Genomic DNA, 18,757 nt, shown 5'->3' on the forward strand with positions numbered 1-18,757 from the left:
ATACAGATTTAGATCCCTAATATGCAAACCAGAGCATACAGTGGCAATTATACTGGATTTCACTAATACTTTTAAGCACTAAATGCTCACAGCTACGCTCAACTTAGGGTTAATCATCACTTTAAACAAGCAGCTATTGGTGAGCTTGTATACTTTACTATGAATATTTAAGTTAAACTTCTGATCAGATGATCATTTCAACATGAGAAATAGTGATTTACTTTCTTACAGAATATGTATGATGTGTTTGGGTCAGTTAGGGAGGAGTCATAAGACAAAGCATATATATTATATTTTATATGCGATATTGTAACAGGTGTAAGTTAGACCTTCAGTGAGCAGGAGTTATTATACATAACAGTGCAAAAGTTTGCATACCCTTGGAGCAGTTCATTCTAGTGTGGTGTATGTTTAGTAAAATATTCAACATGATCACAAAGAAACAGCATTAATAAATATTCATTATTAAATTGTAAAAATAATGTATAAGTAAATAATTATTAGGTACTGACAGCTCAAGCCCCCATCCTCAGTTCAGAATGTAATGTAAATATTCTTTTTGGTACTATGACTGTACAACTTTTTGGATGCTCAGAGTTGTAAAATTCCCCAGATGTGTATCTGTAAGTAATCTACCAGATGTTGTGCACAGCATTCTTCAGATCAGGTCTTCTTTCTTCTTTTTAAATCTTGGTTTTGACTTGTATTAATGCACAGGTTTTTGTGTTGTATGTAAAACAGAGATGTTTTGTAAAGGTCAGTGACCAGTCATCATAAGAGTATGTTTAATTTCTGAAAGCTCTTTATTAAATCACATACAAAAAAAATACAGTAATTTCGTGTTCCCATATTTACTCCCCTACTGAGCCTGTCTTATTGAAGAAAAAAAACAGCATGTTAATGTTAAGAGTTCTTTACAGGTAAAGAAAAGTGCGTAGGAAGGTGAATAACAAATTAAGTATGAGGGCTGGGGTATGGGCTTGTGTCTTTAGCGGTTTGGCATTGGGTGCAAGTCAATGGCCAGAAGATGATTAGCACCACTTTCAAGGCAACAATAATATAATGAAATCTTTTAAATGTTTAAGGCTCTAATAAAAGCCACCATAAACACGTTATACTTTTTTTTTTTTTTTTAAGTCACATGATTTATAAATGCGATTCACTTCAAAATCAACACTCAGAACTTAAGAGTCATAAGATTAGTAGACGGAATGCTTTTTAAAAAATTATTATTCCTCTCTCACATTAAGTTAAAAGGTCCAAGATTAACAATACAAAGAGACAGAAAATGTAAGTATACAAAAAAGAAATAAAACGCCAATAAAGGAACTGTTTGATTCCTGTACTTAGTTTTATTCTAATTACCTCTAGAGCAGTAATCCTCTCACAAGACAAGGTCATTAGCTTTCTTACAGATATAAGACTATCAGTTTGTTTTGTCTGTCACATCATGCAGCACTTTGGCAAACAGAAAGGCAGTGTCACACTGAGATTAGTGTGTGTACATGCAGAGCAGGGCTCTTTGTCAAGTCACACCAAGTACAGAATGTCTGGTGAGTCGAATGCAAAAAAAAAAAAAAAAAAATATATATATATATATAGCAGTCACTTGACTGACAGTACAGCTGAAGAGGAGCGGTAGAGATTTTCTTTCTACAAAAAAAAACAAAGACACTTGACTGGAGAACCGAGCATCACCATCTCATCGGCCTCTGTTCCTCAGCAAGATGCAAGGTAGATGAGTCTACGTGACACCATCAAAAAAAAAAAAGTGTACTAATGTGTTTTGGGGCAGATTTGGGAGTGTGTAAAGTGTATTCCAGCACAAAGGACTAGATGTTGGGGAAATGGTAGTTGAATTTACGCATATTGTTGTTGTAGTACTTCCTGTTGTCCACCGCTGGGAAGATGCTGCTGCAGGTCAGCTGGGGTAAATACTGCACACAGTCAGAGAGAGAAAGTTTTGGGTCATGTCTTATAAAACTGAGTCTTTATTTAGTTTTGAATCACATAACATCGTAATGCCTTCTTGGGGCTTTAATCATGCTCCATTATTATGCCCCATAACATCATGCCCCAACAATCATGCCCCATAACATTCAGCCTTCTTGGGGCATTAATCATGTTTGCACAGACTACAATAAATCAAGGATTGCATCGATAGCGACGCAATGGTCAGAGCACATGTTCATTTCATGTGTATAATTAATCAATTATTTATTTACTGCGCATCTTTCTGTCAGTCTTGTTTATTTCTTTCTTTGTAGAACTTACTATTTATGAATTTTATAGCCACAAAACCCATCCTAGGTACATTATGTTTAAAATAATGTATAATCACATCACGTCCAAATTCTATTCCTAATATGATTAAAACTTACAGATTACAAGTGTATAAATACTTGCTTAGATTAAACCTATTCAGTTTAAGTATTTATCATATTTTAATATCTTTACACTTTGCTCCATATTAGCTATATGGTTATTAACTGTGCCAGTTGTGCTGCTGTTGTTATTTTGTTCATTATTGTCACAAAAATTATAGTAAAGCTACTTAATTTTACGTTTATTTGCCACTAGTGAGTTAAGTAACTATAATAATAGTAATTAACTATAATAATAAGTAACATTAATAAAAAATAGTCAATGTTGACTGTTGATTACAATTAATTAAAAAAACTATTTCATGGCTGTAGCTGACAGTTACAGTGTATCACATATGATATATTCCCAGTGTCCAAAATGCTGTTTAATGTCACATACAGATATGTTGGTTCCACATTATATATAATCCATAAGACTAGACATTTCCATGGGCATGAAAAACTCACCCCCGGGGGCAGGTGTTTACGGGGTTGACGCGCTCGTCTCTTCGCTCTGTCGTGTTCTCGTGTCACACTCTCTGTCTCCTCCCGCTGATTGTCAAAATACGGATGCTCCAGCAGCTGCTCACAGGTTAACCTCTCTGCAGGATCCATACGCAGACAACCCTGTGGGGGGGGAGAGAAAGAAAAGAGCCGAGAAAGACATTATATAGAGAGAGAACTTTTTACAACCAAACCATTAATATAAACCTGTGATTTACCTTGCCTTAGCACACTATCAGCTGATGTTATAGAATATTATAATATAGAGCTGATGTTATAGAATATTAATCAACAACTTATGAACCAATCAGATTAAAAAGTTCAGCAGCACTGTGGTATAATAAATGCTATTCTTGAAACTCTTTACACCTACATAAAAGGAGATTTGGATATAGAATTATGTGCTATTAGTCTGTGTTCAGTAATCAGATGTAGCTCACCTTCATTAGACTTAATGCCTGGTAAGAGATACTTGGATACTTTTGCTCCAGAGGTTCCTACACACACATAAGAAGATATTCAAGGTTATATAACAGTAGTCACACTCTTCCTTCCTGTCACCGAGTGGAAATGTGTGACATGGTTATCACTATAACTACGCTATAAATAGCTCCTCGCCAATCAATGGGATGCTTTAACCGTGACAAAGCACGCAACACTGTTCAAATGAGTATAAAACTGCCACAGAGGAGAGAAGGAGTGTGTTGTTTTCCACCGCACAACAGATTTAGCTCATCGTAATAAACCACGGTTGCTGACAGGAGACTGGTGTGCTATTTATAGCAGTCAGGTGCATGTTGGGTAAACGGCCTGTTAGCAGAGAACTTAAAGCCTCTGAGAATATAGCTGACGTCTGAACACTAGAGTCAGTAAGAGTATACCGAACACGCATCACTCAGCAGGTCGGTAACTTGGCCAGATTAGAAGTATCTCTTATACACCCACCATTTCCTGCGGTTCAGGAACACACACTCCGCTGAAAAACTGGTTACTGCTGAACACCTGCTGGTGTCTGGGGATCAAATCACCTGCAAACACAATGCAAACACCAACACACTGAACGCCTTATTCTTGCATGGAGAGCAGCAGGAGTATATTGAGTGATCATATATATATATATATATATATATATATATATATATATATATATATATATATATATATATATATATAATAGTCCTGAACAAAATCTTAAGACCAATCTTAACCGTCCAAGTATTTGCATTTTGCCCTCGTGGATCATAACCAGGTTGTAAGTATTTAATTAAAATGCCAAAAGAAGAAACAAGAGCAAGAGACAAAAAATAGAGAGTAGGCAATTTATTGAAAACTGCATTTAAACTCAAACAGGCTGTTCATCAGCTGATCAAAAGTTTAAGACCATAGCCTTTAAAAGTTAAAATCTTTGCTAAAGTATGGCTTTAATGTCATTGTCCTTCAGGCATTCACAATGTCATGATCTCCTGATGGCAAAAGCAAAAAGTCTTTCTGTTTTTAAACTTGCCAGGACTGTTGAGCTGCACAAGCAAGGGCCCTCGCAATGCGCCATTGCTGCCGAGGTTGAACGCAGTAAGACCGTTGAAATTTCTTAAAAGATCCTGAGAGTTATAGGACAAAATAATCAAGCGGTAGACCCATGAAAAAGTCACCTGCACTGAGCCGGAGGATCTGACAGGCTGTCCGTGAAGACACAGGCCTCAACCCAAATTAAAGCCCTCACTGATGCTGACTGCAGCCCAATAACTATAAGACAGCATATGCGAAAGAAGGGCTTAAAGACGAAAGCCACGTCTCCTCTCACACCACAAACTTGCCCGGTTGCAATTTGCAAGGGAGCACCAACCACGAGAAACTGAAAAATGGAATAAAGTTTTATTCTCGGACGAGAAAAAATTTAACCTGGATGGTCCTGATGGCTTCCAACGATACTGGCATAACAAGGAGATCCCACTGGAGATGTTTTCTACGTGGCACAGTGGAGGAGGCTCCATCATGATCTGGGGTGCTTTTACCTTCAATGGGAAAATGGAGCTTCAGGTTGTGACACATTTAGTTCTGTTGTGGGTATGTTTGGGCTACAGTCTTTAACTTTTAATCAACTGATGAAGCCTGTTTGAGTTTAAATGCAGTTTTCAATAAATTGCCTACTCTCTATTTCTCTTGCTACTTTTTCTACTTTTTACATTTTAAAGCAGTTCTTACAGCCTGGTTATGATCCACCAGTGCAAAATGCGAATACTTGGATTGCTTCCCCCGGTTTTAAGATTATGTTCAGTAGTGTATATATATATATATATATATATATATATATATATATATATATATATATATATATATACATACACACATTCAAATAATCACTGACTCATTCCATGGCGATGCTTGAGAACTGAAGCAATGCTTCATGATATTGGTTTATTCTTTTTAATAACCCTGTAAATATATTCAAAAGAATGAACCGAGATCATGACGCATTGCTTCAGTTCGAAAACATCGTCATGGAATGAGTCAGTGACCATTTGAATGTGTGTATTTATGTATATATATATATATATATATATATATATATATATATATATATATATATATATATATATACATGTATATATATATATGTATGTGTGTATATATATATATATATATATATATATATATATATATATATATATATATATATATATATATATATATATATATATAATTTTTTTTCTTTCTTTCTTTTTTTCAGGTAGATAGATTTAGATTAAACACTGTTGTATGTGTATGTGGAAAATTTTTACAGTTTGATCCACACACATTTCAGGTTTATACATACCTAATGTTTTCCTTATGAGATAAAGCTGATCTACGTCAGATTTTCCTGGCCACAGAGGAGCGCCAGAAAGCAGCTCAGCAAACACACAGCCCACTGCCCACACATCCACAGGCGGCCCGTACTGAGTGTCTCCCACCAGCAGCTCTGGAGCCCGGTACCATCGAGTGGCCACGTAGTCTGTATAATAATCACATGGTCCCGCTACACACACAATAAAACAGACACAAAGAAAAAGACAGTGCACTGTTACGGAACTTCATTGTGGTTACCTGGTATCATTATTGTCATCTTTGGGTGTGTGTGTGTGTGTGTATGTGTGTTGGTACATACTGAGGATCCTGGCAAAACCAAAGTCACAGAGCTTTATGACCTGGTGTTTGGTGATGAGTATATTCTCAGGCTTCACATCTCTGTGGATACACTAAACACACACACCCAAGTGTTTAATTAAAAATTAACTATAGGCTGTGCTCACTCTCACACACACGCACACACTAAAACACCTGCATACACACTGAATTGTTGACATTTATCACTGTGTTGTTAAGGAATTAGTTAAGGTAGAGAAGCTGAAGTGAGAAATTTGTCCCGTTTTGACTCCTTCGCTAGGGTAGCGTATCAGGAAAATGCATCTTAAAATCTTTATTTAAATGTTACTTTTTCCAATGTAACTGCCACAAATTTCAAAACATCAGCAAAACAATTTTGGTGTCATAGTCATAGTGATGTTCAAATTTGTAAAGTTATTGAATTGCACAAAAAGTATCACGATCGTCTTTACTAATCAATTGGTCAAATCTTTTAATTTTTTTTATGAAATACAGAACGCTACAGATGTACATGTATCTTTGAGAAGTTTATTATTTCTTTCTCACAGATCCTGTTCTGTGATGTATTAAAAGTAGACACACTTAGACTTAAATACTCAGATAAAGTGCTAGTGCACATGTTATATTAAAAATATATATATATATATATATATATATATATATATATATATATATATATATATATATATATATATATATAAAAGAAAAACCTGACTGTTCTTAATGGATGTTCATTTAGTTTTTAAAAAGTTTCACATAATTGCTCATTAACACTTTATTACTCATTATACATGTAATTAGTTTGTTAGCTGGCACCACTGATCTGCTTTCCCCACTGCTTAATGAGTTTCTGTATTCACATTACCAACTAACATCTTTAAATCTATTATTTTTTCACATGATACATTTCCTTCTGGGATATTTTGTGCTGTGCATTAAAATATACACTATATGAGCAAAAAGTATGTGGACACCTGACCTTCATACCCATGGGGTTCTTTTAGAAACTGTTGCTACAAAGTTAGAAGCACGCAATTGTATAGGAAGCTTCTGTAGCATATAAAAATTTCTCTACACTGGAACAAAGTAGCCCAAACCTGTTCCAGCCAGACACTGTCCCTGTGCACAAAGCAAGTTCCATGAAAACGTGCTTTGCCAAGTAAAAAATCAAGTGGTCTGCACAGATGATTAAATTCAACTCTGCTGAACACCACTGGAAGAACCAGAACACTGTCTGCCCTTTGGCCCTGCTCATTTAACATCAGTGCCTGATCTCACTAAAGTTCTTGCAATTGAATGAGCCCAAATCCTCAAAGCCACCTCCTCCAACATCAAGTGGACAACCAAGTATAATTAAACATTTAAAGGCTCTGGTGTGGAGGAGTTGATGTTGAATCTAAAATGAACTTAGATGTTGAGATAATTTATTGCTTTCACAACTCCAACTGACTGTATTAGAACACTCTGGTGTTCATATTTCTCACCATCCAGTGTTTGTATTGTTTTTTTATGGTTAATAATCACAGTCTTAGTGTCACCTAGATAAAGATGGGTTCCCCTTTGAGTCTGGTTCCTCTCAAAGTTTCTGACACATACTATCTAAAAGAGTTTTCACTTGCCACAGTCGCCCCAGGCTTGCCCACTGGGGATAAATACACATAGCTCACTTTGTTCTATAAGTCTGTAAAGCTGCTTTGAAAAAAAAGTACATTTTGAAAAGTGCTATAAAAATAAACTTGAATTGAATAGTGGGGCTTAATATATTAGCAAAGAGTGAATAGAACAGGACTGTTTACCATAGACAATTAAGTGTGATGGGTTGTGGTGTCCTCAAACTTTTGGCCAAATAGTGAACGTGCCTCTAGTGGGAAATGGACATCTAATCTAAGACCATTTACCCACTTTTCACTCTCTAATTCACTATCACTGTTCAGATTAACATCGGCAATCTGAAACCTAACCTTGCACAACCTGTACTGCTCCCTCTCAATTTCTGCAGACACTCACACTCACACATGCACACGCATATACACACACGTGCACATGCACACGCACACACACACGCACACACACACACACACACACACACACACACACACACACACACACACACACACACACACACACACACACACACACACACACACACACACACACACACACACACACACGTCTTACTATCCTTGTTAGAACCTTTCATTTAATGAATCTTATTAACTCTATGCACGCACCAAAATGTCTAACTTCAGCAACCAAAACATATTACAAAATTAGAAAACAAATACAAACACATTTCATTTGCACACACGTTACTACTCAACAATAACCAAACAGAGAGCAGACAGAAGTGTACAAACCTACATTTTGTTTGTGGCAGAAGTTCACAGCTTGTAGTGTTTGCCAGGTGATGCTTTTGACCAGAGGCTCTGGAACTCTAAGTGAAAACATAAAACAATGAAACACTCATTCAGTAATATGCACATTCATACATACTGTACACACACTGAGCTCAAATCAGATTGAGAATGAGTGGAGGAAATATAAAAAGTCATCCTATAGCACACTTTCACACAACAGATCTTTGTTCAGCATCTCTGGTCTGGCACTAATGTGTTATCCCATGTAGGAAAAAGTCTCTTAGAGGTCTTTACTTTATCCATGCTTTACACATTATATCTAGTAATTCTGCTTTAAATAAACATTGCTGGTGTTTGTAGGTTTTTTAAAAATAGATATTTTTTTCAAAATGGCATTATTAGGGTGCTTTTAGGATTTCCTCACATACCCCTTTGTCCTAATCCACTTCCCAGTGCATTACGACGTTATAGTAAATAACCTCATTTTTATTTGGTTGGACAAGCAATAACCATGCTTTTATAACGACTGCAATGGACATTTTAAATAAACATAATAAATCTTTCCTCATGGAATATTTCTTCATATATAACATGCCATTAAGTGGCACGGCAAGGTGTTCTGTTCATTCCATTTAGTTCTGATTATAAGCAGATCGCTGTCAAAATATTTGTCAGATTCATGATACTACCAAAAGGCATTGTTTTTATTTCAATCTGTAACTTTCCAGTTTTGGCAATCCTGTGGCTACTGTTGCCACAGATTTCTGTTCTTGGCTGACAGAAACAGAACCAAATGTGATCCACTTTTGTAGCTTATTTGTAGCTTGTCTAGTTCTGTCTTCTGAGATGCTTTTCTGCTCACCATTGTGTGTGTTTATTTCACTTATACTAGCAGTTTTGTTTTTCTTACCATTCTATACACACTCCAAAGATAGCTGTGTGCGAAAATCTCAGCAGATTATCCGTTTAATAAAAACAAATATCTGACCCCAGCAGCTGGTGTTCATATTAAACAGGCTGTATGCAGTTATACAATTACTGTGTTTATTTATTACACATTAAACTTTAAAAATCTATCACATTATTTCATAGTTTCAGTAAAAGGTATAACATTAATTTAATTGCATCATAAAATAGCAAGGTTAATAATGTGTTATAATGATGCGAATTCATTTCTTTTTTATTTAAAAGATCATGTTCCCTGTACCATGGTACACTAGGGCACTTTAGCAGGTACACCAGGAAACTTGGATGTAGCTGTCCAACAAAGCACTCTGGTTACTCGCTGCTGTTAACATTCCATTACAAACATGTCCAGCCACCCCAGCAACACAAGAAACAATATGGCCATTTGTGTGGCGACAAGAAAGAGACAGTTTTAAAAGCATGCTGTGTGTCTGAGTGACTGAAAATGTGAAAGAGTAACTGTACACCTTCCTTGTATTTAAACCCACTGACCATTTATCTAGTGATTGTACATTGTACGGTGTTGCATGGTGGTCCATTTGTCACCCGTCATAGGTACACATCTAGCCTGATATCATTTGTTTATTTTCTCAGTGCAGACTTGACAGTGGCATAATTTATAAGACTTAATTGGACACCCATACCACTCTATAAATCTGATGTACAGTTAGAGACTAGAGCTTTATATATTATTTTATTAAGAATTAACACCAAACGCCATCCCAATCTCAGTTTTTAAACTTGGGCTGGATATTCTCATTCTGGTGAACTATTCGCAACCAAGCAACGACATTGAGGTGTTAAAAAACATTTTTCAACATTGCAGTGCCTGCAACACCTATATAAAATAAAGAAAAAAAAGGGGAACATGACACACTACCCAAACATCATTTGTCATTGATGGTCTAGTTATTCCTACAGTAATTAAATGGCCAGTGGGAGTGGATATAAGATGAATGTATCTATTGAGAGTGTATGTGTGTGAGGAACTCACCCTCGGGGATATCTATCGAGCTCGTTGAGCACCGTATGATCGCAGTACTCAAACACTAGATGTAGTTTTCTCTTCCTTCTGAATACCTCAATCAGGTTGACCAGGTTACAGTGCTTCAGTTGCTGTACACAAACACACAATTTTTCTTTACTGTGGGAAATTCTGTTAACTTTTGCAAGACTGTTTTCTATGTGTTAGTGGACAGAGGGACAGAGACAAGCTGCTGCATGTCCTATCTGCCAGGCATCGTAAAAATTCACCAAGCCGACACACAGCATCTCCAACAGCAACAGGTCACCATCCTGAAGCCTATTTAAAGGAGCCTCTACTTTATGATCAAGCTATTAAACAGTTAAACCATGCACACAGGCACTCACACACACACACACGCGCATACGCATACACAAACACACATGCACACACATCACACATTCTGATTACACAGAGGCCCAACTCGCTCAAAATGAAAATCTGTACATCTTGGACTTCAAATGCAGCCTTATTCCCTATACTATACAGTGAAAAGGATTGTGGGTAACTGCTGGGGCACATCAACATGATACATTACGCTGCATTGTGGGATTTATATGAAATTCTCCATTATCATTGGCTAAAAAGCCAAAGAATTAAAACAAATAAGAAAGCATCTTTGCTTGTATTTCATAGGATCATCTAATTAGCCTTTTAATGCAACACCAGAAACAGCTTTGTAAAGTATTGGTGTGGCACATGTCACACACACACACACACACACACACACACACACACACACACACACACACACACACACACAGAGCACTACAAGCTAGCCTTTGATATGGAAAAGCTATGAGTTTATAATCCACCAGAAACAGACCCAGGCACACAGCACATACACATACATATTGAGAGGTTGTAAAATGCAAAGCAGAGAGATTAACGATTGTAGGTCACTAACCCTGACTCCTGCTTCACTAATGTTATATGGGCTACTCTTTCGGCACAAATAAAAAGCTTCATGTCCTTACCTCTCCCCTTGTTTCTTTCCTTCCCACACACTGACTAAAAAGTTCAGCCAAAAACCAAACTCTCCATTCAGTTTCTACAACCACATGTCCACATAAATTTTGCACTTGGAGCTTAGTGTCCAATCATATACTGACATAGGATTTTACTATTTAGAAGCTGAAGTGATGCTTTTATTAAGACATGAATTCATGACGTAAGTCATGAACTGTAGCCATGAACTTTATATTTCAAGCAACAACAAAATTATGTGTTTAATAACAGCATGCCAAAAATAGCTTCCAGTTAACCGATACACTGGCAATTTCCAAAATCACACTAAGACCATAGTATTATACGTTTGTATCTGACATTTATTCCTCCCCCAGACAGAATCACATAATACTAAAGTCACGACATGCCAGAGTTCTATACACTACACAACAATGCAAGCAAATCACAGGCTACAGTTACAAAAACGCCACATTACCTGTCTTCCCCTGTGTCAAAACATGTCAAAATAGTACCTCAAGCCTTATCACTTCCAGAAAAATAATAGTGCCAACAATACAACGGAAGAACAAATTTTCTAAAGAACTTTACGATACATGGTCATTGTTCGTGCCACAAGTAACAATCAGTTACCTTCCAGAAAGAAATAGAAACATTTTTTACCTGTACAAAAAAATAGTGGTCAAAATTTCGATGTTATGTTACCGTGATGGAGATTAATTCATGTTTAAAGCACTTTCATTCCTTTTTATTAGGTTATTATTAGGTTTTTGTTAGGTTTTCATAATTAGAAGAGAAATTGTCTGCCAAATCCAAACCTTACTCATTTACAAAGCAAAAATAATATCAAGTATAATATCAAATTATAAGTGCAAATGTTGTACGTGTTTGGGTTTGGCAAGTTTGGGATTTTTCCCTCTCTAAGATAAAGAAACCGAATTGCACTTTAAGTGCTCACTGTGGCCCAGAACCATCAAAGCTACATCTGTTGTGCTTTTAGCATATACTGTATCTTTGAAGTATAAATATAACTGGGTGTATCTGTGCAATTAGTTAAAGGTACCTTACAAGCCACTGCTGTCTCTTTAAAGATCTCATGTACCACCCCAACGTGTTCTTTGTGTGCACAACTTATAACACCCCTGATTTAAATATTCCTTAAAATACAATGAACAAAATTATATATATATATATATATATATATATATATATATATATATATATATATATATATATATATATATAAAATCCCAAAATCCCAAACTTGCCAAACACGTACAGCATTTGCACTTGATGATATTTTTGCTTTGTAAATGAGTGAGGTTTGTATTTGGCAGACAATTTCTCTTCTAATATATCTCACAGATTTGTTTAAAAATTACATTCATAAATACATTTTTCCTCATCTGCACCTAAGACAAAAATTCTTAAAATAAAATGTATCTTGCACAATGGGATTATTATTATATTGGATTATTATATTGGATTATATATATATATATATATATATATATATATATATATATATATATATATATATATATATATATGCAATACTTACATTTTTTTAATATATTAATTATTACCTTATTATTATTATTATTGAGTCTTTTCTTTTACCTTGAGCATCCGGATCTCCCTAAGAGCAATTCTTTTGATAACCGGATCATCCTCAGACTCCACAAACTTCTTAATAGCGACGATCTGTCCCGTGTCTTTATTTCTGCATTTGAAAACAACTCCGTACGAGCCTTCTCCGATCTTTGCAATCTTCTCATACTTCTCCATGCTGTGAAGCCAAGCGGAATCTCAGAGCACTCTGGTGCACCACCTCCCTCATCCACTGAGCAACCTGGAAAAACATTAACCTCACTAAATGAAAGCTTTACATGCATGGCTGGGTTTATTTTGGAGTTAGACCCCAGTGATTAAAAAGAAATACGACGAAGAGAAGAATAATTCCCTGCAGGATTTTATATATACACATTATATATTATTATAGCAATATTTACTATTTTTGTTATTGATATGATGATATAAGCACAGCCTCCCAATGGGAAAACATCAGTCCATCATTATGCAACATTTCTAAAACGCTATCATTCTGTATTTTTTTTTTTCCAAGAGAAACAAATCCTCTTTGTGGTGAATTGAAACAGCTTTGCACTTCTCACACTGATATGATACTCAGCTCGGGTTTATGGAGCAGATCACAGGCTGTTTCAACATCAGTTCCCGACACTGGAGGATGCAATGTGCATGCGCTAAATGTGTTCCGAGCTCTAAATGTGTAATAAATCAACATTTAATGTACAATTCTGAATTTAACACAAGTCCATGGAAAGAAAAGATGTTATAATTAAAAAGAGCAATAATGTGATGGCCGCTTGCTTACCTTACTGCTCTTAAATGCTCCAAACTGCGCCGTGCAGGTGGTGGTGTGGGGCAGTAGGAGATCAGTGCCCGACTGTGTGTGTGTGTGTGTGTGTGTGTGTGTTTGGCCTGTGGGAGTGTGTAGGGGTGTGTGAGGTGGCCTGAAAGAGCTGGGCATTTACATGCGCCTCGGTCCCCATAGGAACAAAACACAGGCTCCACCTTCTCACAGCAGAGTGAATGTGCACAGCGACAACAAGCTCCAAACCCGAGGACTTCACTCTCACATGAACAAAACCTGACACTGCTCCATCACACCCTTTTCACTCACATGGACACATTTATATAAATTAAACCAGGATTCTTCGGGACATTCATGAAAATTATGGAAAAAAGTATGGACACAATTTTTTTCCCCCTCTCTAAAACAGTTTTCATAAGTATTGGCACCCCACTCTACCCTGGAGAGAAAAGCAGGCAAGCACTGAGTCTCTGCAGTGTTAAAGACACTTGGATCATGAAGCATATCTAAAACCCAATTATTTTCACAGGTCTTTAGTACAGATCACAGACTGAGATGGCGATTTCCTACATTACTGGATTGCGTATTTATTTAAATAACTGGATCTGGACTGAAAGGGGAAAAAAGTCAGACAGTGCTTATAAATGTCATAAAACCTCTGGACCACTTAACAAAAACTGGATCCATAGCATCAGCAACACACCTACATGATCATCAATGGGTATGGCAGCGCTACATGAGTTTCATTTTTTGCAAATAATTGTGCAAGGTACCAAATTTTATTTTTAAGAACTTGTATCTTAGGTACAGATGTGGAAAAAAGATTTTTATGATTGTAATTTTTGAACAAATCTGAGAAATTAAATGCAAAAGCATTTTTAATAGATATTCCTTATAATAATTTTTAATATAATTTTTTCCTCCATTTTATTGAAAGTTGCCTGATAGTCTAGTTTACTCCATATTTTTCCTGCTAAACATACAGCAATTTAAAGAGTAAAAGTACTGCCAATGAACTGAAACCTACACAAGCACACCTCCACTGACGTATAAACTAGACGTCATGCTTCATGTTTTAATTATACTGGAATTACATGGGCTTTGACCACAGAGAAAGATTAGCTGTTAATTAGCTGATTAGTTGGCTCAGGTGTGGTACAGAAAAAGAACAAAACATGCTGGACAGGGGGACTCCAGCGTTACGCCAGTGGCTCCACAACAGGTTTCAAACTACAAGTGCAGAAAACCCAGTCAGCTGTGTAGTGCTGCAGTGCTGCAAGAGGAGAGTGTGAAAACACACATTCAGAGATCCCTGCTGATGGACACGTCACGAGGAAGAGCACAAATCAATCACACATGCTTCCCGTTATTTACTTTCAGACAATTCTGCTTCACAGTCAACAACCAGCAAACACACATACCAAAGCTATTGGTTCTTTGACAGCTTACACAAAAACCAAGAGACACAGTTTGTTAAAACTTTTTTTTTTTTATTACAAAAAAAAGCATACATTAGAACTGAAGCCATGGAAATACTCCGCAAGTCATAAAAACCTAGCATCTCCCATATTTTGTCATTCTTAAATACAAAAAACATTAATGTACAAAAGTGCTTACATGGTGCAAATATTGAATAAAAGCTACAATTAAAAGAATACCATTTTACATCATAACTGTTCTAAAATGTAACCAAGCAGGAGAGTATTATTATTTAATTACAAAGCAGTAAAATAAAGATGCAGCTGTACGGAGTCCTGCTCTGTTAAGGAAGCGAGCATTTGCAGGTGTGCTCTCGAAAAACACTGCATTTAAACTACATCACATGACCACAGCTCAATAATTTACACTTTAAATAGCCAACGGCAATATGTCCTTTGTTCGATTTCTTGCTTACTCCAAGCCTGCTAAATACTCCCAAAAGGTGATCTTAATTTTAAAGTCTGGTTTGAAGATATGTTAGTTGCATACTGATTAAGTCACACAGGACAGCCTGTTTCTCAAAGAATTTATAAAGCAGGCCTGACGGTTCCCTTTAAAAGGCACTTTTAAAGCAGTCTTGCTGTTTGGTTAATATTTCTTCAGACATTTCAGATGTTAAATACATTTGCTGGAATCATGCTGCCACTTTTGATCTGATTCTAAAATGAGCCATTAGCTGGTGACAGAAAGATGCACAGAGTAGACCAGCTTGAAGGTCCATTAAGGTAATTAAGGCACCATCTGAAGCCTCTGGCTCACTTTTCTGTCTTCAAGCCATTGCTTCAAAAAGCAGCATACTGAGAGAGAAAGAGTTCACTGCCAGACAGCTCTGAATCCACAATGCCAGAGCAGTGACTAGGTGAGGGAGCCGTATCAGCAGGAATCAGCCTAGTAACTGTTCTCATGGCCTGCCAGGATGTAAAGGTTGCTGAGAGCCGTCGGGTTATCAGTGGGCCTGCTCTCCAAAACCACCACCCTAAAAACACAACACACATTACATCTCAGAACATTAAAAACGAAAGAGAAACAAAGAGGAAAAACGGCGCTGAAGCTGCGAATCTTTGAATTTAATAAGGAAAGATTTGCATGCAGCAGGACTTGCAGAGACAAAAGACACAGTATGACACAAGACTGGTCATGTCCTCAGCAGAAAGAGAGATGAGAGGGGGAGGCAGCGGGCACAGGGCATCAGATGAAATTACAGCACACAGACACACCAGCCTGGCACTGCCCGTGTCACAGTGAATAAAACATAGAGTATAGGCATAGAGACGCGTGCGTGCAAGTGCATATGTGTGTGAAGTATGGAAGGACTGGGGTTTGTGAGAAGAGTCAATCACACTATATTCAATGAGAAGGAGAACTAACAGAACACTGCATCTCTTTAATTGATACTTCTGCAGTGTGTGATATATACATTTCTTTTTAGGATGGATGCTGTAAGAGCAGAGCTCATTTCTTCCCAAGACAAAGGCCAGAGACTGGGGGCCGAGGCCAATGCACCTGTTTCACAATGGATGAGTGCAACCTCTGAGTCATAGGGGGAGAATGTGTGTGTGTGTGTGTGTGTGTGTGTGTGTGCGCGCGCACGTGTAACTGACACCGTCACCTCCCATACTGTACTCTTACAATGACGTTGTTCTTCCAGAAAGTGAGGCTGTTTGGGCTTGATAAGTGACAATGCTGTATCCTCTCACTTTTCACAAACTTCACAGATCGATTAACACCCTAGATCATGATTAGCAACACCTGTATACCTACACATTCAGTAAGCTTTCTAATCAGCCAATTGCATGGCGGTAATGCAAAAGCTTAAAATCACACAGGCCTTATTTTATATTCACATCAATCATAAAAATTGGGAAGAAATTATTTCTGTGACTGTGAGTGGAGCTTCTGCAGGCAAAAATGCCATGTTGATGAGTGAGGTCAGAGAACAATGGCCAGACTGTTTCAAACTGACAGGAAGGCAGTTCAAGGCCCCATACAAGTAGGTGTTTAGCCCATATAAGCACTGTTGCTGTCCATGTCAATCCCTACATGGCCACAACTTTCCATTTTACAATGGAAATTTCCAGCATGATGATGTGCCATGCTATAAAATGCAAGTCATCATTAATGGGTTCGATGAACATGACAATGATTTCAGTAAACTTTAATGACCTCCCCAGTGGGCAGATTTGGGTCCCCTGAGTCACCTTTGGGAATTGATAGCACAGGAGATTCACAGCATGAATGTGCAAGTAGCTGACAAATCTGCAGCAATTATGTGATGCAGTCATGTCAACATGGACTAAAAGTGAAAGGAAGTATTCGAACGCCAGATACGTGCCGAAAAGAAAAGCAGCAAATAAAATGAAGCTGATCTGAAAGCAAAGCAGGAATGGGGGGCTCCTATCCAGTTTGGTGTATGTCATATATTAATCTTTTTTATTTTTACCTTTCTAGAACTATTAATTAATTCTGCAAACCCTTATAAGCCTGTCTAACAATGATTTTGATTTACTGACATCTCCATTTACACTGCAACATGCTCACACCCACACACATGGAAACTTGGGCACTAAGGGAAGTCACTGGCGCTCTGAGGATGCTAGGGGAACGAGATGGAAGGTGATGGTATGTTTTCAGGTGAAGAGGAAATTAAGAGAGAAATATGACACACCCATTCATACAGCGTTCTCAGCTTTGAGTGCAAGACAAATCAACAGTGAAAAAGAAACCACGAGATGTAACGAATGACAAAACTAGAAATCTCACCTGTCCGATCCAAGTAGTCGGAACACTCTGCTCGGGTCACAAATCTCCTGTGTTACCTGCAGGCACATGCAAAATGCATTAATGCACAAATGAAGCACAAAAATATTAATTGAGTGGTGACTGTGGATGAATTTTAGCTAAAATACCCAAATAGAAGTAAATAGGCTCTGACCAAAACGACGTTGTTTTCGTTTTTTTAATCTACCTAGGCTCTCTTCCTGTCATCACATTAAATCTTTAGATTCTAAGAATTACTCACAAACACACACACACGACAATTATGCCGACACACGCTGATCATACCTGTAGGTAGTCCTTCCCAAAACACTACCATAACCAAATAATTGTATATGATGTTCTTGTTTGCTGAAGTATTATATTTTTCCTTTGCTTAAACTTTGAAGGGGTCAAACCTAAACCTTCTGCAGCAAGACAACAACCCTGTGAACACATGGTAGGTCAAGTTTGCATTTTAAGCACACTAATGGTCTGAAAAAACCCTGACATCAAACTCCTATAAACATCTTTGGAATTAAATTGAATGCTGACTGCACCACAGACCTCCTCACTTGAGGACACCACAGTCCCACTCCAAAATCTAGTGGAATGGAAGAGTGAATTATTTTAAACAAAAAGGAGGACTAGATCTGAAATATGATACACAAAAATGCAGATATGGTGAGTGAGGTGTCCATATCATGCAAAAATAAATATTGGGAGCAATTATTTTTTAATTGTGCATATATATGCTTAGCGGTCAAATCTAATTAGAAAGCAAATACAGGCTTAGGCAGACAAC

The 18,757-nt window shown here is 37.1% G+C and overlaps 2 protein-coding genes across 2 annotated transcripts in view; both read right to left on the minus strand.

Annotated features, from left to right (window-relative positions):
• Nucleotides 1-24: 24 nt before the first annotated feature.
• Nucleotides 25-13,850, minus strand: cdkl1 (cyclin-dependent kinase-like 1 (CDC2-related kinase)). The gene is made up of 10 exons (XM_046877262.1): nucleotides 13,720-13,850; nucleotides 12,945-13,176; nucleotides 10,329-10,450; nucleotides 8,373-8,445; nucleotides 6,013-6,103; nucleotides 5,683-5,883; nucleotides 3,813-3,895; nucleotides 3,308-3,364; nucleotides 2,832-2,990; nucleotides 25-1,937 (listed from the first exon to the last, which is right to left on the minus strand). The coding sequence occupies exons 2-10, from the start codon at nucleotides 13,110-13,112 to the stop codon at nucleotides 1,833-1,835; spliced, it is 1,059 nt and encodes a 352-aa protein (XP_046733218.1). The 5' UTR covers nucleotides 13,113-13,176; nucleotides 13,720-13,850; the 3' UTR covers nucleotides 25-1,832.
• A 1,338-nt stretch (nucleotides 13,851-15,188) lies between these two features.
• Nucleotides 15,189-18,757, minus strand: part of map4k5 (mitogen-activated protein kinase kinase kinase kinase 5) — a 33,482-nt gene continuing 29,913 nt past the window's right edge. Inside the window, exons 34-35 of the mRNA XM_046870924.1 lie at nucleotides 17,959-18,014; nucleotides 15,189-16,174 (exon numbers count right to left, since the gene is read on the minus strand). Of these exons, the coding sequence (XP_046726880.1) occupies nucleotides 16,087-16,174; nucleotides 17,959-18,014 (144 nt within the window). The 3' untranslated portion in view covers nucleotides 15,189-16,086. The remainder of the gene's footprint in view (nucleotides 16,175-17,958; nucleotides 18,015-18,757) is intronic.

Source organism: Silurus meridionalis, chromosome 2 (assembly GCF_014805685.1).
Source record: "Silurus meridionalis isolate SWU-2019-XX chromosome 2, ASM1480568v1, whole genome shotgun sequence".
Lineage (NCBI taxonomy): Eukaryota > Metazoa > Chordata > Actinopteri > Siluriformes > Siluridae > Silurus > Silurus meridionalis.